The sequence below is a fragment of the Dipteris shenzhenensis genome, chromosome 19, assembly GCF_047967505.1.
Source record: "Dipteris shenzhenensis isolate YYH24624 ecotype China chromosome 19, Dip_SZ_1.0, whole genome shotgun sequence".
NCBI lineage: Eukaryota > Viridiplantae > Streptophyta > Polypodiopsida > Gleicheniales > Dipteridaceae > Dipteris > Dipteris shenzhenensis.
The window spans coordinates 40,066,321-40,086,688 of record NC_141614.1 but is presented as its reverse complement, the minus strand read 5'-3'; the positions used below and the strand labels follow the sequence as shown (position 1 = coordinate 40,086,688).

The 20,368-nt window shown below is 50.0% G+C and overlaps 1 protein-coding gene across 2 annotated transcripts in view; it reads right to left on the bottom strand.

Annotated features, from left to right (window-relative positions):
* The window catches only part of LOC147890461 (vacuolar-sorting protein BRO1-like), a 61,220-nt gene that overhangs the window by 9,181 nt on the left and 31,671 nt on the right, over nucleotides 1-20,368 (bottom strand). For both annotated transcript variants that reach the window (XM_087390446.1, XM_087390447.1), the window contains exon 3: nucleotides 20,095-20,184. In XM_087390446.1, the coding sequence (XP_087246572.1) occupies nucleotides 20,095-20,184 (90 nt within the window). The remainder of the gene's footprint in view (nucleotides 1-20,094; nucleotides 20,185-20,368) is intronic.

Sequence of the window (20,368 nt, the reverse complement as noted above, 5' to 3'; positions counted from 1 at the left end):
GATGAGCGGCTGGCGGTCGATCTCCTCCAAACAGCTAGGAGGGGACTGGATGAGACTGAGACTGAGTCGCCTCCAAACCATGAGAAGGCTACGAATGAGCGGGGAGCGGGGGTGAGTGAGCAGTGCAGAGGTGAAGATCCACCGGAGGGACGGTAGCCACTCTCCACCTCGGCGCGGGACGCAAGAACCAATCCCCTGCTGAAGTAACATCTTCCACGTTTGTCCCCCCGGGATCAAACCGCGGATAACTAACTTGCCCAGCAGGGCCTGACTCTGAAGCTCAGGATCAATGATCCCCAAGCCACCCTCAACCTGCGAAAGAATGACTCTCTGCCACACTACCCTGGCTCTGGTATCTCTGAGACCATCCCCCCCAGACCACGAAAAATTCCGGACCAACCTCCTAAGCTGTGCCACGCTGGATCTCGAGAAGCACCAACAGGAGGCCACATACCAGGCCATGGCCAAGAAAACCTGGTTGACTACAAGAGCACGACCTGCAAGAGAGAGCTTAGCAGTGCTCCAGAAAGCCAGCTTCCGTCGAATGGAATCTAGCACCGGGAGAAACTGCTGAGCTGGCGTGATGTCCAGGCCGACCTAAAAGCCGAGATATCTGGTTGTCTGTCCCCGCGGGATCCATCTGAAACCCGAAAATCTCCCCCACTATGAGCATGCCCCAGGGTCTGTGAGAAAACCAACTGATTTGTTCCAGTTGATTTTCGCACCGGCTGTCGAGCAGAAGATCTCTAAGGCCAGCCTCACCCTCTCCAGCATCATCTCATCATCTTGAACGTACAGCGCTGTGTCATCTGCATACTCCGAGTCCAGGAGCTCCGTATCCTCCCTGATGGGAAGGCAAACACCCCGGATCCCGGTCGACCTCGCCCGAAGGTAGTATGTCATTGCCTCGGCGAAGAAGAGAAACAGGTAAGGAGCAAGGGGGCAACCCTGACGCACTGACCTCTCCAAACGAAATCGCTCTCCTATCCTGCAGCCGATGATGACCCTGCTGGAAGCTGTCCTGTATAACGCTGAGATACCCTGAATCCATCCTACTAAGAATCCTAGTCTCTCCAAAGTACCCTCCAGGAAGGACCAGTCCACTCGATCGTAGGCCTTCTCAAAGTCGAGAAGTAGGATGGCTAAGTGCGACCCACTGTGCTGAGCCCACTCCGTTGCCTCTGAGAAGGTAAAGACATTATCCAGGATACTGCGATCTTGGACAAAGCCTGTCTGAGTGTCATGAATGAGGTCAGGAAGTAGAGGCCGAACTCTGGCGCTGATCATCTTGGCAAGGATTTTGTAGGCAGTGGTGAGGACAGTGATCGGGCGCCACTGACGGATCTCCTGTCGGTCTCCTCCCTTCAGGATGAGGCAAATCAATCCCGAAGAGAGGCTCTCTGGCATATGTCCTCATTTGCTTCTCCAAGTGATTTATGGCATGCCAGGTTTGGTCATGTTCATCATAGAGCATTGGCCTACTTGTACTGCTGAAAATCCTCTGTAGGGCTGCTAGGAGGGGCTGATGGATCAGATCCCAGAAAGAGGTAAAGAAAGCGTGAGAGAGCCCATCCTCGCCAGGGCATTTCTGCCCATCGATGGCCATCAAGGCCTCCTGCATCTCAACAATAGTGAACGGTGCCATCAACGTCGCCTGCATGCTGGGCTGAACAAGGGGTGGAATATGCCTCCACACCTCCTCGCGGGAACGTCTAGTACGAGGGGCAAGCTGCTCCTGCTGGAAAAGAGTCCTGTAGAAGTCGGTAGCCAACCCCAAGACCTCTTCCGGATCAGTAACGATGTGCCCCTCCGCTGTCCTAAGACTCTGGAGCTGATCACCTGCTGCTGCCCTCTGGCCATGCGTCCTGAAGAACTCTCTGCTCATCCGGTCGCCCTTCCGACCCAGTAGGAAAGGGAGGCGTGATAAGAAAACTCTGAGCGGCGCTGGAGAGTCTCCTCAAGAAGGGCTCTAGCTCGAAGGACCTGGATCCGAAGCTCCTCCGAACCCGGAGCTGCTTGCTGGAGTCGTTGAATGGAGGCGAGGTCCCTACGAAGAGCTCTCTCTCTGCCCCACCACTCCTGGCGAACCTGAAGGGCTGCAAGCTGGCAAATCTGGCTGAACTCCTGCAAAGCCTGCGCCACCGACTCTACCAGATCCACGCACTCGCCCCAATCTCTGTCCCAAAGGCTACCGATACTACTGCGCACCTCCTCCCTAGAGAAAATGCAATCGGGAATCCTGCACGAACGGGAAGGAAGGGACTGAGCTGCCGAGTCTAGTGATAAGAGCACAGGTGCGTGGTCGGAGAGTGTCATCCCTGGCACTATACCCACCTGACCACCTCTGCTGATGGCCTAATCACTGACATAAAATCTGTCCAGTCTCTCCAGGAGTCTGCCTCCTTCCCTGCGGAAGCCCCACGAGAAGTCCAAGCTCCCGTGCCATCGGCGAAAGGACGGGCCTCTCCAGCTGTCCCTACCTCCTGTCGCGAAGATAAAAGGAGTTCCAAGCAGACTGCTCTGCCTGAGCTATACCTGTAAACTCTAGTCCTCTGCCCTGCTGGTCCTCCAAAGTCTCCAGATTGTTGAAGTCACCTCCAACAATCCATGAATCCATGTCTGGGAGAATCTCTGTGAGAGTCCTCCAAAAAGTGGCTCTGCATCGGAGGTCTGTGGATGCATAGATGTTGAGGATTCCTATTTTGGAGCCCTCCAACTCTAGGCCAACCCAGAGTGCACGGCCTGGGATCAACGTACCATGACCAAAAACTCCCTGAGCAAACGACTCGCAAACGGAAGTACAGACACCGCCACTCCTCCCCTGTGCACCGATCGAGGGCTCCCAATAAGTGTGAGAGCATCCAGGGAGGATCTTCCCGCAGCTACGGGAATGGGCCACTGAAAGCTTATGCTCCTGGAGCAGAAGTATATCCAAGCGACCAATCACTGCTGGCTGAAGTTCCTGTCTCAAGATGAGCTTCCTAGGACCACGGGTGCCAGAAGAATGAAACCCGTTCACGTTCCACTAGACAAGGTGTAAGCTCATGATGAGGACTGGTAGGCTGCGAACAACTGTCTGCTCGCGGCTGATGTCGATGAAGAAGCAGGCATTTCGGAATGAAGGCGCTGACGCTTTTGAGAGGGTTTGGAGGGGGAGGCGGGGTCGTCCTGCCTGTTCTTCAAAACTTTTAGCAAAGGCATGAGGCCTTTAGTGCCATGGACAAACGCTTTCTCGAGCCAACTCGAGATCTTTGAGGTAGTCATCCCGTAGAAGACTCGGAGTTTCTGAGGAGTCCAGGCTCTGACATCCTGGGGAAGGGGCCACGACAGAGGGGGCCTGAGGATCACAATCAATCTGAAGCGCTTGGCGGCGCAACGCCACCGCAGACGCACGTCACCCTCGGACCACTGAGTCTCGAGAAGCTGTCCACCCGACGGGCCTATCCAGGAGCAAATCTGAGCGTGCGTCTGCTCTCTGAGAAATAGCTAGGGCCATCCCTCGGGGCCAAGGCTACGATCTTCCTGTCCGCCCCTTTACAAAGCAGGAAGATACTGATGTCGAGGCAAGCAGGGAAGGTCCCAAGATCGGCCACATCCAAGTAATCCCAGGGACCAGATCTGTAGAAGTCGCGAGGAAGCTCTCTCTCCTGAAGCTGAGGCCCGCCAGAGTCTGCAACTGAGGGGGTCGGGCTAGCAGACAGGGAAGACTGCTCCAGGGGTGGTGTAGACTCGGGGTGCCCTGCCTGGGGTGGGGAAGGGGAAGGAGGCTGAGGGGTAGGCAACTCAGACTCCACGGAAGCGACTAGCGGGGGGGACGGAGGAGGGGGAGTGGGGGCTGCCCGCGGCTGAGGAGCCATCGGTGCAGCTGACACTGCTGGAGAGTTGAGAGGGACGGGGGAGGGGGGATGGGGCTGAAACTGGGACTCGGGCTGAGTAGGAAGAGGAGGGAGCTGAAGAGGAAGAGGCGGGGGCTGATGCTGCGGGTCAAGAAGAGGGGGCTGCGGCTGGGAAAGGGGCTGGGCCTGAGTGGAAGGGGACTGGGGAGCGGAAGAGAGGGGGACCTGAGGCTGCGGAGGGCGAGCTACAGTCGAAGAAGAAGCTCTCCCAGGACCCTGGGGCGGCTGCCTGTCAGGTCTCTGAGGCGCTGCTGCAGGTTGGGTAACCTCTGCCTCCTTGCCTTTGTCAGAGAACTTCTTATTCTTTCCTCTTTTCCTTCTGACCTCGGTCCAGCCGCCAGCCACCTCTGGACCGGACTCCGGCTGCCTCTGCTCCTCCTGACGTGGCTGCCCGGAGGGGGAGGGAGCGGAGGGGGGAGGGCGGGGGAGGCCGGGAGGAGCTGGAGAATCGTGGACAAGCAACAGCCAGGTGCCCAAAGCCGTGACACCTCAGGCACTGGCCTGGCTGTCCTGTGACTACCATGCTCTGAGTAATGCTGCCAGCATCTGTCACGATCTCAATCACTGCAAGAAGGGTCGCAGGGTCTGCCACAGCCACACGGACTCAGGGAGCTCCTGCCGCAGTAACCGCGTCGACGAAAGTGTCATGCATCACCCAGCCAAAGTGGGAACCCAGGTCCCTCACTATCGGCCGCAACTCAACAGCAAGGCCTGGAAAAACTAGCATCATTGGGTGGCGAGGTATGCGAAAACGAGCATCAAAGTTCGCTGCGCTGAATCCACGGTACCAAGGGACTATCATGATGATCTTTCCGTCCACAGATGTGGGGAAACCAGCAATTAGGTTGCTCGTAGCTTTCGCAGTGGAGAGTTTAAGCCAGAAGATGCTCCTTCCCATAAGGCCACCTCCTCGATGTGGCTGTCCTCTAGCATGAGAGTGGACTGGAGCCAGTCCCTGATGGCTGATCTGGAGGGAGAGTGTCCAATGACTGTGCCATAGACAGAAGTAAGGGCAAAGTCATTGGCAACCTGTTGTGCCTGAGACGACTGTTGCTCTGTCAGGATCACACGGTAGGCATCTAGAGAGAGAGGGTCCGGCTGGACCTCCGGTTCCGGGCAGGGAGCCGCCATACCGCCAAGACAAACTGCGAGACCTCCGATGAAGAAGAGGCTGCCACCAAAAAGGAGGGGAGATAGACGAGGGATGGAGCCTGGGTGTGACGGAAGAGAATGAGGCGAGACGAATCGAGGCGGGCGGGGGAAGCGGAGGCGAAGGCGGGGGCGGAGGCGGAAGGGGACGGAGGGCGGAAGTCGGAGGCGAGAGCGGAGGCGGGATCGAAGGCGAGGGAGAGGGACAGCGGCGGAGGCGAGGGCGGAGGGCGGAGGGGGGGGAGGGGCGAGGGCGAGGGGTGAGGGCGGAGGGCGGAGGGGCAGAGGGGGGTGACGGGCGAGGGCGGAGGGCGGGGGGGGGTGAAGGGCGAGGGGCGGGGCGGAAGGGCGGGGGGGCGAGGGGCGAAAGGGCGAGGGGCGAGGCGAGGGGCGGGCGGAGGGGCGAGGCGAGGGGCGGGGAGGTGAGGGCGAGGGGCGAGGCGAGAGGTGAGGCGAGGGGCGAGGCGAGAGGTGAGGCGAGGGGTGAGCGCGCGGAGGCGGGATGAGGCGAGGGGTGGGGGGGTGCGGCGAGGGCGAGGGGGGTACGGCGAGGGTGAGGGGGGGCGAGGGCGAGGGAGGGGGCGGAGGAGGGTAGGGAGGTAGAGGCTGCGGGAGGGAGGGAGGGGGGCTCGCAGGAGCTGCACGACTACCTTCGTCCTTGAGATTGGAAGCAGTACCATTGGCCATTATAGGCTTTCTGTAAAGTCTTTTTCTATGTTTTTAGCTAGTTTTGCACAGTTTTAGCATACTAAATGTATGCAGGCATAAATTTTATATTTTTTAGACCAAAAAAATACAATCTGGTTTTTTCAAACTTCACCTATTTTTTTGAAACGTTTCACGTTTCAACGTTCTGAAACGATTCATTGAACTATGGTGTTAATGGAAGCATAGTTACAAAGGAATAGGATCAGGAACACGAATGAGAATGGGAATGAAATGCCTTGGGAAAAATATGTCATCATATTATGTGGCATTAAGCACGAGAACGGAATGGGAATGAGAAATGTAAAAATTAGTGACCTAAAGAAAAATGGGAGGAGGAATGCGAACAGCATTATTGTGTGACATAAATGTATGTACTAAAGTTGCCACACATAAAAATCTTTGAAGGTCAAATCTCACTCACCAAATTATTCAGAGATGAGTTCCAAGATACAAGTAGCCAAGTTACAAGACAAATTTATTTAAGATTGACAAACATCATTACCGTTAAATAAATACCCATTACATATCTGGTGCTGATTTCATGCTAATTGGTGATGAAAGCATTAAGAACGTCAAATTGGACGTACGAGACGTGTTCCCATTGTTCCAAAATGTGTTCCGGAACATCAAACTTCAAAGCATGTTTCCCTAGGCACGTTCCCAAGACGCATTCATGAAGGCATTCCAAAATGTCAAGGATGTAAGGACATGGGGAATGTGAATCTCTCTCAAGGACTGACAAAGTATAGGTCTGAGTAATGCCAAGATACAAATACAGACAAGAGGGCACCTACCAATGTCATATGTTTTGCAGCTTGGCTTGACGGACTATTAGATAATTATGATGAACCACAAGATGTTCCACAGCGATGTGCTGAAGCAGCCACAGTTACATACAGCTTGTTAACTTTAACCCCACTATCATTTTGCCAGAAACAGCTACATATGGTAAAGACTCGCTTAGTATTTTGTGCCACACAAGCCCAAGTTTCATGGATGTATACCATGCCATTTGTAATAGATATTCATCCAAAGGAAAAATAGATTATTATACAGATAACAACGTGGAAATATGGACTTTGCATGAATTTTTGCACTATGTGCAGTTCCTTTTTATAAATGCTAGAGTTTGCATGTGTACAAATGAAGGGGCATTGTGAAATTCACTTCACAAAAGGCAATCAAAAAAGAAGGGACCCCTTGCCTACATAGGAAATAAGAGTATTGGGAGCCAGGTTTCAATTACAATGGTATCATAACTTGCACTAATCAACTACGTTTTGACTTTCTAGGCTTAGGGTTAGGGTTTCCTATCCCAAGTCCCTCTATGTTTTCAGCCATTCTGAATTCATGTGATCTTACTTCTCCATTCTCACTTCTACGTCTTTCAATTAGTTTTACAGGATTCCCTGTTTCTGCCCAACTAATTGCTGCCTATCACAAGAAACAAGAGCTATACTACTGCTACATTTATCTAGCTGCTTCCATCAAATATGCAAAGAATTATTGTTTTCTGCAAGTAATAATAGCGTTCAAGAGCAGCCAACTTTGTCAGTTTTGACTCTTGCCTATGACCACAAGTATCTAGCCATTGCTAGCCTCCTAATGCATCTAGTCAAATGTGATCCTTTGAGAATAAAGGAAACCTTTGCAACTTAGCTAAGGGTTACATGTATTGCCAGTTGAGGTGATACTTGTACAAGTTCCTCTACCTGTGCGGCATCTAAACATGCGGTAACAATTGGTCCATATCTCGCCAAGGGGAGGGACCAAGGAGCCTCTCATCCCCTCTGTTCAGGTTGGAGAATCCCTCATCCTACCTCAATGCTCAATGTGTCCCACAAAACCAAGATGCTGATCCTAAGCCTACTCATCTACGTGCTTGCATGGCATCTAAACAAATGGCCTCAGCAAGTGTGCAGCATCTAAACATGCGGTAACAAGTGATCTACATCTCGCCAAGGGGAGGGACCAAGGAGCCTCTCATCCCCTCTGTTCGGAGAATCCCTCATCCTACCTCAATGCTCAATGTGTCCCGCAAAACCAAGATGCTGATCCTAAGCCTACTTGTCTATGTGCTTGCATAACATCTAAACAAATGGCCTCAGCAAGTGATCTCTATGTGCCCCCATCTACATAAGCAAAGACGCCAAAGGTCTCTTATGACCTTTGATCGAATTGGAGAATCCCACATCCTACCTCAATCCTCAATGTGTGGGATGAGACTCTAAGATGGCCTAGGGCAATCCTCAATGCATATGACAAAACATCTTAAAATATCTATGCTCTACTTGCTAGAATGATCCAGTCCAAATAGTGTGTGGTAATCAATGTAATTTCCTCTACCTGATTAAGCACTTGGTCCAGTGATTCAACCTATATTGAAAGGGGGATAATCTATCGACCAATAAATCCGTCCTCATTAACCATCATGTGACCATGTGTGCCAATAGCACTCGTTCTCATCTCAAGTGAGATGGAGGAAGACAATGCTAGTGCATGGAATCTATTGTTGGCAATCCATGACCTTTAACGGTATATATTTATCTAGCTAGCCTATGGAATACAGCGATAATGTTCCAATATTTGCCTGGAAAATCTAATTGCTAACGTGCAACCAAGGTTTATTGCGAAATATGTAAGAAGTATCGTGACCTACAATTGCTCTGCCTTTTCCCAAGTCTCCAGCAAAATTTAGGTATGGTACCCAAAGGCGACTTCCCATACAAAGATGGCTCGACACTTTGGCCCGTATCTTCTACTTCATAGGAGCATGTTGATATAGGCACTAACAACATGGGCCTCTCATCTCACAAGAACGACATATCATTTGGTGAGTCATATCCTAAGTATCTATCTTCAAGGAGAAGACGAATCCTAACAAAGGAGATCCCCTAATACGAGATAACAAAACTAATGATTGGCTCACCACGTTATATGTAGATCTCCCCATGAATGGCTGGCCGCAACTTCTTAAAGACATTAAATTGGCTTCCTTCAAATCTCTCACACACATCCTCGAGGCCCTAAAAGTGTTTTTATAATGCAATCTAAAAATAAAGACATGGGCAACAAGATCATTTGTGTAGACCAAGAGTGACCCTCTTCTTTAAGAGTCTTGATAAAAAGACACACCACCTCAAAGATAAAATGTGGTCCACCGTAGGGTACAAAACTACCGTCCCACAAGCTCTCCATCTTGCCACCTTTGCAATATCACTATTCTCTCAATCAACAGCCCATCAACACTCTTAACTCAATAATTGTGCGGTTGAAGTTTGGATCCATGCAATCCTGCCTGAAGTAGATGTACAACCAGTAAAAAAAACTGGAGCAAATCAATTCGTTTATCACTTGGGTAAATCTAGGCCCAAAGTCCTAATCACGGCAATGTACACATTTCCCCCAACAATTGCCACCTCCTTACTAGCTGTCCTATCCATACCTTCTGCAGGCTTCCCTCTCTCCTTTGCGAGCCCCATGGCTTCAGTACTAATGACATGAGGGATGAGAGGGGGAAAATTAGAGGATACGATCAATGGAAATTCACCCTTCCACCTTAACCCTTTGCTTTGGAGATATGAACAAACCTCCCACATGGCCAAGGATATGGAGAAAGAGAAGGAAAAAGTATAAAGATAAACGCAAGGACAAAAAACTGCAGGCCAAGGAAAATGGGCATCGAGAATCAAATCAATGGTACCAGCATATACAAGGATGGTACTACCTCGTCTCCCTAGAGATACCATCTCAAGCCCCGAGACACTTACATGACCCTTTGGTCTTTAGGCTCCACCGGATGATACCCTCGCATCAATTCCATCTGTCCCCCCTACCACTCACACAGTGTATTTTCTCCCCTCCCAAGTCTCACCTCCCTCCCATCCCCATATCCTACTAGACTCCCATGTTCACTGCTGCTGGGTATTCTCCGACCCACCTTCCACCCTCCACTGCCTCCCAAAACTCTTCATGTCCTTGGCTTTCCCCATTCGTAAGTAGCATATTCCACATTCAATGCATCAAACGTAGAGGCTTAGCAAGTCCTAGGAATCATATAGAGATCTTCATTGGCTAATAGAGGATGTATGTGATGCAAAAAAATGACTTTATTCAAAAAAGTCCAACTATTTTAAGGGCAATTGCCTTTGGGGGTTTCTTGGTAATTTGACACTGTAAGGGCGGAGCTAGCATGTTGTGCTTGTGTAATGGATGCGTCATTGTCTTCCAAAGAGAAAAGGTGGTATCATAGATGTTAGGGATGCACTATTTTGCTGCTTCATGAACTTCAATAAGGTATTCGGTGTGCCCAAGATGAAATTGTGGAAAAGAATGGCCAATCTCCCCAAAGAACTAAGCAAAGCCATGCACAGATCATATTGTATTGGCTGAATTGGCAACAAACTTGGATAGCTCAAAGTCGAGCAAAAAAGTCTAGAAAAGCAGTGTATTTGGTCAAGCAAGGCTGCACTCTCTCCAACTCTATTTGGCTTATTTATTGATAAATTAGATGCATGGATGTAAAAGCATATACCTAGATGAATCCAAGAACATTCCCAAACTCATCCTCTAAAAACACAACATAGTGCAGTTTCAATCTCATGATAGTCACTCACAAGGTTGAAAACCATAAACTCCATCATGCATAGCAGGGACTAGCTACTATGACATCCCCACTGACGTCATCAGCGCCCAACAGTGGGTGTAGACCATAGTATAAAAATATGCTCTCACACATACAAATCCACACACCCACACATACTTGAGCATCCATTTATACAAAGTCTTCGTACTGAGTTTCTGTCGGCACTCCGGAGGTGAAGGGCAGACTCAGCCATGATGAAGGCTAGCACTAAAGGAGAAGGCTAATCAAAAGGTAGTCCAAAATCTCTTCATTCAAGCTACAACTACTTGTGAAGTCTAAACATTTTCATTTTAGTCTCTCCCCAAGGAGCATCTAAATCTAAATCTAGCTGATAGGGCAACGCACCATTTAAGATAGAAAGAATTATCACAATACCAGCAAGCCACAACTTAGACGAAAACTTCACAAGGTGAAATTCGCATGTCCGCTAATACGGCAAAAGCATATACCTAGATGAATCCAGGAACATTCCCAAACTCATCCTCTAAAAACACAACATAGTGCAGTTTCAATCTCATGATAGTCACTCACAAGGTTGAAAACCATAAACTCCATCATGCATAGCAGGGACTAGCTACTATGACATCCCCACTGACGTCATCAGCTCCCAACAGTGGGTGTAGACCATAGTATAAAAATATGCTCTCACACATACAAATCCACACACCCACACATGCTTGAGCATCCATTTATACAAAGTCTTCGTACTGAGTTTCTGTCGGCACTCCGGAGGTGAAGGGCAGACTCAGCCATGATGAAGGCTAGCACTAAAGGAGAAGGCTAATCAAAAGGTAGTCCAAAATCTCTTCATTCAAGCTACAACTGCTTGTGAAGTCTAAACATTACCAAAAAAGGGTAGAACTTGGTGGATATGCTCTCCTCTTATTACTAATGTATGCAAATGGCAAAGAGACAGAGAGAGAGACTTAGGTGAAATTTCCATCACAATCCAACCTAACCGATAAATAAATAAATTGAAAGAGAAGAAGAAAGAAACAACAACTAAAGTGCTAACACAAGGGAACAAAGATAAACAAATCTAATATAAGAAAACAAATGAAACAATTTAATAAATTGCATTAAAGAGACCTTGGAGTTTCTAAACCATTAAGTAATATAGGCGCCCACGATGAGCTTTATTCGTGAATTAGCAATTAGTCAAAGGGGGAGCGATGGTGATTAACCTAAGCTTCGCAATGGCGATTAATTGATGGCGAATCAAGCATAGGGTTATTTTTTAAAAAATAAGTCAGTTTGCAGAAGCTTCATGAGGTCTACTTTTCGAGAAACTTCCTGCCACCCCGAGCAACTATATAGAAAGGAAGGGAGAGAGCAGGAAGGGGGGCTGAGAGGGGAGAGAGGGGAGGGGAAGGAGAGGAGCAGTGAGAGGAAGGGGAGCGAGAGAGAGAGAAAGAAAGAAAGAAAGAAATTTTATTAGAGTCTTCGAAAGACCGATGGGTCTATGAGACTAAAAGAAAACCTGATACAAATCAGGTAAGAGTGGAGCTACTAAACGAGCATCATCACCCGTGCTGAATCCCAAGTCTGATCATACATAATCAAATACATCTGGGTGTGACAATGAAGAGAAAGAAAAAAAAAGACTGGAGCGGAGCGGAATCCTCCGTATGTCATGTCACCCTGGCTGGTGCATAGCCGGTGATGGGACGCTCGCGTCCGTCAAGGGGTGCCGTGCGTCTCGGACTCCTAGAGGAGGCTCGACGCAAAACCCGAGCCACCATGACTCTCGTGGGACGTATCCCGGGTCTAAACAATGACAGGAGGTCTCCCATAGTGATCTGTGTGTCCCCTCGATGTCTCATGTGTCATGCTGTGATCATCGGGTCGAGGCCTCTGTCACGTCTGTGGCTAGAGACTGGACAATCAATGTCACTCGATGGGAAGAACTCTGTGATCCTACTCTAAGAGGTGTCTAATGGTGTGGCCAAGCCCCGTCGCCTGAGTAAGTGTTCTCTGTGTCGGACCCCCTCGTGAATGAAGGCCGCGAGGCATCTATGATCTGGTTAGGTGAGAAATCTGGAAAGGAGCCCAAAGCCGTCTCTGAAGAGATAGTGGTAGCGACCTCAGATCTCGTAGTACACTGGGCACCTGGAAAAAAAAATGCTCCTCTAACTCAACCTCCTAACAGTCGCGCAATGTGCATATGCGATGCTCCCTAGGGATCCCCTCTGCTCTGCCGATCTCTATGCGGAGGCGGTGTGATGATACCCGAAACTGTCCGATGGAGATCCGTAGTAAGTGAGGCATATGAAGCTCAATGCACCCCAGTGGTGTAATGAATCCCTCCTCCGAAATGCGAAGACAGTAATCTCTGTAGAAACTCAGCTTCACTAGAAGCTCCCTCGGCTCCAACCAAGTCCTAAAGGTGTGTAGCCGCAGAAGAAACTCTCAAATGACCTGGTTGGTATGTGGCCTGATCAGGATGGTGGGTGGGAGTACCGGAGAGGCATCTAAACTGTACTGAAAAGGAGGTATCCTATCGATGTGAAACCTTAGTCTCACAAACCATCTGTGAGTCCGTGCATACCAACATCGCTCGTCTCCCTCTACTGCCAACCTCATGGAGGAATCGAGAGCCAACCATGGCAACCTCTGTCTCCCTGATGTGAGTCCCCATATGATCTAACCTGGTGTAGATATGTGATGGTCTGAAAGGCTGCATCTAGCTGGAGTGGAGAAGCACCAAACTTGGCCTAAATGATGTGATGTGGTACAGATGGTTCCCCCCGGATCATCCGTGAAAGCATGAGGATCTGCAAGCGCTCCACCCGTGTCCACTCTATCTCTGATATGTCAAGTCCCCAACAAGGGTTGCCATACATACCGGCTGGTCGAACCAAGGAGTCGAAGAGAAGAGCCTTGGTCCGAGGGTCCTAAAAGTGGGAGTGGAAGCATTGTCTCTCTAGCCGAGCCAGTGAGGCGTATCCCCTACTCAGTCTGGCCTGCATCAGTGGTCTCACCGTGAAGATCGGACCGGAGAAGATGACCCCCAAGTAAGTATATGAGGATACGATCTCAACTGGTGACCCACCGAAAGTGAACTGCATCCGTTAAAGATCATGACCTTGGTCTTGCCAAGGTTGACCTCCAATCATGGGATAAACAAAAATTACAATGCATCCAGGTGTCGCTTGAGCCCCTCGGGTGTGGACGACAAGAGTGCCACTTCATCTGCATAAAGAAACTAATGATGATCCTGGCAAGTGAGCAACCGGTCCCTCTGGAAACCCCCATGAAAGTCTCAAGCTCATCGATGTAGAGGCCAAACAGGGTTGGTTATAAGGGACAACCCTGTTTGACCCCTATGGTACTCAAGATCTCATCTGTCCAACCTACGCCTGTCCGAACTCGGCCTGAGACTCTCTCATAAAGTGTCATGACTGCCCAGATGATCTCCTGATCAAATCCCAATGCCTGTAGGCGTGTGATGAGACGAGCTCGAGGTACTGTGTCAAAGGCTTTGCGGAAATCCACAAAGCAACAATATACCCTCTCCTTCCGTGATCTGGCCTCCTCTATGACACTCCTGAGTGTGAGTTTGTGATTCATAGTCCCATGGTCTTGCCCGAAACCGGCCTGACCCTCTGCTCTGAGCCCTCTCATCTCTGCAGATAGGCTGACCGACGTATCCAATACTGTTGCATAGATCTTGGACATCACATGTCCAATCATGATAGTCCTGTAGTTACTAGGGTCCACAGGATCCCCTGCCTTGTGGATGGGGGTGATGGTGTTGAGTGTCCAAGTGCAGGGGAAGCCAAGGCAAACAACGTCATTGAATAGCTTTGCTAGGATCGAGGCTAACGTGTCGATCCCATATGCGATAAACTCAGTGCATAGCCCCTCGTGATCCTTAGCTCGGCCATTGTGCAATTTCAATGTCGCATCCTTGACTCCCCCTCCGGTGAACAACGTGCAAGTGGTGGAGCGAGGTGTGTGTATGAGATCTGGAGTAGGCTAGTGTGGAAAATCATAAAGATGGCGTGCATACGTGTGTCAAACTCTCGTATCAGTGAGGGGTGATGGAGACCTACGCTCAAGGAATCTCCGCCAAAAATCCTTAGAGTTGTTGCTATACAAGATGTTCAGCAGCTCCTCCTCATTTCGACCAAGAAATGCATGCTTCTTCCGATGTACGAGACGTCGGTACTTACGTACCGTGTCTGGGGTGTTTGGAAGGTGACACCTAGTTTCAAGTCGAAGTTGTCGACGATAAGCCTTGCACTCCGCATCGTACCAGTTGTTGCAAGGTACAGAATCCAGAGGCAGTGAGTGGACCGTGTGGTATGGGAAAAGATTTTGAGGACAGCCTCGTGGAGTGTGCGACTAATCAGGGCAGCACGGTCCTCTATGAGTGGTATGTGATCGATGTAGGTTAGGAGTCTATTTAGGCGTCCAGAGTAGGCAGGGGAGAGGCTGTGATCAAAGTGTATGTCATGGTAGGTGTCGTGCTTCATATGTGGTGTGTGTGGTGTGGCTAAGCGTGGGGTAACGATAGTGAAGAATAGGTATGTGTGATCAGCTCCTGGAGGGAGTGGTGCTACGGTGAAGTCGGTGATACATGAGGTGAAGGTAGGGGATCCCATGATGTAATCTACTACACTAGTGTCCCCCCCATGTGGAAAGCAAGTAAAACCACCTGAGGAGAGCCATAGGTTAAGCCCGTTGTAGATAATGAGATCATGCATCCTGACCAGATCAAGGAGCGCGTGTCCATATGGTGTAATAGGCTCATGTCGGTCCGATGAGATCTTGATCATACCTGCTCCGTCTAGGTCCATGTCTGGTAGCGTGATAGAGTCGTCTCGGAAGTCCAGAAGTGGTGCTTGGCGCGTGCTCGTCTTGGCGTTGAAGTCCCCAACAAGGAGAACTTCCCCGCGGGCTGAAAGGTCTCGGATATCCTCATGTAAGGGTGCATATGGCGATGTCTCACCCTCCTCTCGTGCCACTCTGGCGAAGTGGGATGTGTCTGGCGGGAAGTAGCATATTGCTATAAAAAGGTCACGAGTGGCTGTGCGTTGGATCCGGATCACATGAATCGAGAGTGTACGTCCTTCCTCTCAACGGAGATGGCTCCAGCGAGGGAAGACCTGTACAATATTGCGACCCCGCCTGATCCTCGAACTCTCCTATATCCCTCGTCTCATCCTTGAAGGCTGACTCCCATGTGTAGCCACTGACTATCGGTAGTGGACGCTCTGGGCTCTGGTGTGTCTCCGTGTAAAAGACTATGTCTCGTCCTGTGTAAGATTCCGAGAAGTTCCCTGGGTCTGACCATAAGGTACCATTACAGTTCCAAATGGTGCAGGCTAGGGTCTCGAAAACCTGAGTCTCATAGGCCCCATCCCCCTAGGAGGTATGGGTGAGAGCCCGACGCGGGTGCCGGTCAACAACCTACCATCTCGGACCACGGCCCATTTTCCCTCCTTGTGGGCAACATCCCGCTACTGGAGAAGAATTCATTGCTCCTCAATCTGTAGTGGTGCCAAAACCTCATCCAGGGACAAGGTGGGATGCTCTCGTAGAGCAGCTCGACGTCGAAGTGTCGTTAGTTGAGCATGTGAATCTCTGAAGCGAATGACTAGGGGCTGCTCTCGATTGGTGTCTCCCCCAACACGCCATGCTCCCTCTATGCCATGGTCGGGGACCCCCATAGTGGTGCTCACAAAGGTGATCGCCTCCTCCATGGATGTTGTGGTGGTGTTGGTGCTGTCTCGCGTGATCCCTCGTATCCGGATGTTGAGGGCCTTCGAAGCCCTCTGCTACTGCTCCTGTATGGCGGCTGAAACAGTTGCTTTTGCGGGCTCCCGTTTCGCCACGTCCATCCACCTAGTCGTCTTTGCTATAACCGACTGTGGCTATCTGTGCCTCCATCTCTGTGACTGGGGTCCCTCCAGGCACTGCTCTCAGGGTCCCAAGCTCCTCTCGAAGCTGTGTGATGTCGTGTCTGAGCCCCTGGATAAGGGTGCCCTGCTCGTGTATAATGCGGGCCTACTCCTGGGTGTATCGGGCCTGCTCCTGAGTGTAATGTTTATGATCTGCCTAACGGACCCGGATGCTGCATATCTTAGCCAATAGGGAGTCCCAAGCATTAGTAGGAGCCTAAGATATCCTGGTCCAGGTGGGAACTAGATCTCGAGAGGGGTTGGAATGAAGGTGGGCTGCTGAGGTTGTACTGACGGTGGGGACAGCGTGATCTGGGTGGGGGAGTGGTATGTAGGAGTAGTGAGGTCGGACGAGGCGATGAAGGGTGGTTGACTGAGAGGTAGAGGGGATACGAGAGAAAAGTACTGTGGAGCCGTGGCTGGTGGGGCTACTGGGGAGGAAACCTGTGATGATGATGCAGGAGAGGGGGAGGAGAGAGGTGGCGTAAATGATGAGGCGGATGATGGTGGCGAAATAGTGGTGGTAACCATAGAGGTCGAGGCTGTGGTGAGCGGCATGGGCTTCGGGTGGGCCCCTCTCTTCTGGGCCGCGGTGCTATCCACTGTCAAACCCCTCCGGTTGCAGCATTTGTTAAAGTCCTCCAGGCTGAGTTGCTTTTGTGTTTTCCCCTTGTCACCGTTCCCCTTCCCCATCTTCTCGCGTATGTAAATTTGGACCGAAGGGTCTCCCGCCTAGTCCCCTGTCCTCATCCCCCTTTGCCTTTCATTATGGGGGAGGTAGCAACGGCTCCCTCGCTGCCCCTCCGCCCTACTCCCTCGCCTCCCTCTCCCGCTCTGCCCCTCCCGCGCTGCTCCTGTTTTGCTTGCAGCTCCGCCCTCCTGCAACCCCTCCTTTGCCAAAGTGGAGGGGCAGCGAGGGGCAGTGAGGGGCGGAGGGGCAGAGCGAGGGGGCGGAGGGGCAGCGAGAGGCAGCGAGGGGCAGTGAGGGAGGCGAGGGAGCAGAGCGAGAGGGGGAGAGCGGGAGGGCAGCACGGTAGGGCAGCACAGGAGGGGTTGTAGGAGGGCTGAGGGGCAGAGCGGGAGGGCGGAGGGGCAGCGTGGGAGAGGGAGGCGAGGGAGTAGGGCAAAGGGGCAGGGCGGAGGGGAGAGGGTGCAGGGCAGAGGGGCAGGGCAGAGGGGCAGGGCGGAGCAGAGAGGAGCGAGACGAGCAGGGAGAGCAAAGTAGAATAGAATAGAATAGAATGTTGTATTATCGTCCTCTGGGGGCCGAAAAACGACCCATGGGACCTCATCTGATCAGAGAAGATACAAAAAGGGAAGTCTCTGTCCTCCAAAGAGGAAGGGGCGATAAAGTAACACAGTATCACTGCTTTATAGCCTACGACATCGTGCATTGTTCTCTGTGCTTAAGAATCCTACCAATATATGTGCCCAAGATAGGAGGATGTACATGCGTGAGTAGGCTCACAAGATTTGAGTGCCTCTCTACGACATTCTGAAAATCTTTCCTTATGTGGGCATACTGTGGGCATGTCAATAAAACATGTGCTTCTGTCTCCGCGTCCTGCAAATCACACACTTGGCAAATTCGTCGATCTCTTGAAGTATCTCCCTAGGCTCCTCTCTCCACCTCTAGCATATGAGAACGGGTACGCATACTTGCAACATTACGCCTGACATTAATAGGTATGGGCATGCTTATGTATCTTTGAACATTGTCCTTTGCTTGAGCATATGTGCTCCAATAGCTGGGACTAATATGTTGGCAATAGTATTCAAACTTAGCTCTTTTCTTAGCTGATTGCCACTTATGATGCAATGCTTCAAGGAGCGCTTTTTGCAGTGCCTCCTCATCCATTTTGTCTGAGGGGCTATCTAACTATGAGGCAACTTCCCACCTTTGGAACCAGCCATGAATATCTAGCCACCATCCTGAGGATAATATCTTACTCTTATTTGTTTTTTGAAGTCTTCTACTTGCTTCCCATGCCTTTCTTGGTAGTCTGTGTATGTCCATGGCCTTGACCTTCTTGATGTATTTGAAAACTCTTTCCAATGCCCTTATTTCAATTGGTTTGGTGCCAGTCTCTAGAAGCATGATTGAGTATTGCACTGTGTCCGATGCTTTTCCATTAGCCATCTTCTTCAGCCCTTCATTCACATCATCCAATGAAAAGATGTTTGGGCCATTATAATGAACTATCTCTGCTGTCATAGGTGGGGCTTGGGTGTGCACATACAATTGTTTGACATATTGGCAGCATTTCTTCCTCTGTGAAGTCCCCTATTATGTCTCTTGGTCTACCTTTAGTGCGTCTCCATGTCCCCTTTGGGGTTTTAGCAAAATCGATAGCGTCTTCCCATTCCTTTTCCAATAAATATTTCCTCTTCTTTCTTCAAGTGAGCGTGATCTATGTGCATTTCCTCTTCTTTGTTGTACTCATGCTCTGTGAAGGGCTGAAATTGTGTGTCCCCTATACGCGCATTCATATCACCCAGCACCATCACATGTCCTTCAAGTCTGAAATGTGCCACATCCAAGCATAGGTCTCCATATGGATCTGATGCATCTTTACCAAACCTTTGATAAAATGGGGAGTCTTGATGTGGGATATAGCATCCTGCAATAAATAGTGGCATTGACTGCGTTTTGACCTTGATCCATATATACCTTTTATGTGGATCATCTTTGCATATACTCACCATGTCTTCTAAGTGCTCTTTGCATAAGCATGCCACCCCTCCTTGCCCACGTTTACCAACATTTGATTGCCATAGAGAGTGCACTTTGTAACCATGAATTGGGGGGAGTCTGCATATGTCCCTTTCCCATGTCTCAGCCAGAAAGATTATATCAGCATTTTCAAGCACGTCATTAAGGCCTGCCCCTTTTTTCCAAGGGAAACCCCTGCAATTCCAAAACATTATCTTGAGACTTTGTTTGGTCCCGTGGGTAGCGTACCCCTAGAGATAATTGCGAGAGGGGGAGGGGCAGGGCGGAGCAGAGAGGAGCGAGACGAGCAGGGAGAGCAAAGTAGAGGAGCGAGAGAGGGAGGGGATATGTATGAGCGGTGGAAGGGGGGGAAGAGTGGGAGAGGGGGGCGGCTGAGCTGAGGGAGAGGAGAGGGAGTGGAGTGAGGGAGAGAGGCAATGACTGGGAGGCGAGGCGAGGCAAGGCAAGGCGGAGGGAGGAGGCTCAAAAGCGAGGAGGGAGAGATTGATTAGGCACTAAGGGACTTAGGTTAATTAGGCTTCTAACTTATTAATCAATTGACCGTCTCTCGCCTTGCTCTCCCACCAAACCTCTCAAGCAGCCTCCCACTTGAACCTCCCGGAATTTTGTTTACAAAATTAGGAATAGGATGCAAGTGATTCAAGCTGAGTTGTTGTTAGAGTAGGAGTTCGTAATTTTAGAAGCAGTAAATAGTGCAAAAATCAAGATCATGATCATTGGTACATGCCAAGAGCATGTTAATTCTATTTTTGAAGGTGGCTGCAGGCCTGGGGTCCATGGGAATAATGAAAAGGACAGAATAGTACAAAACAAGGTCCCTTTTAGAAGTAAAGTCCCTTCCGGCCTTTATTGGTTTCATCCAGGTGTATGATCGCTCGTCCAAATTGCTTGAAAAAAGGCCTCATCGAGAAAACAGACATTCATAGCATTCAAGATCTTGTAGCAAAAGGTTGACAATAATCTGAAATAATAACTTTTAGTGCTCCTAAGCATGAAACAGCAACCGAACAAGATCTCTGATGACAAAGAAGTTCAAAAGGGATAGGCAGTCTATACCAAACTTTGTTTCAAAGCCCCCACAATTGAATCTTCATCCCCATTCAATGACATAATAGGCCTCGCTAGCGTTGGAAGAGCTGCTCCTATCTGTACAACACAATACAAAGATATCAGACTTGAATTACAGTGATAGTGTTTTAACATCATTGACTCCAGAGAGAACCTAAAGTCTGAATTTAGGAAGCCATAACAATAGCCAATGACAACTTTTCAAAACCAAGACAAAGCCAAGCAAAATCAGAATGAACCATAATACTTATGATTCATCTAG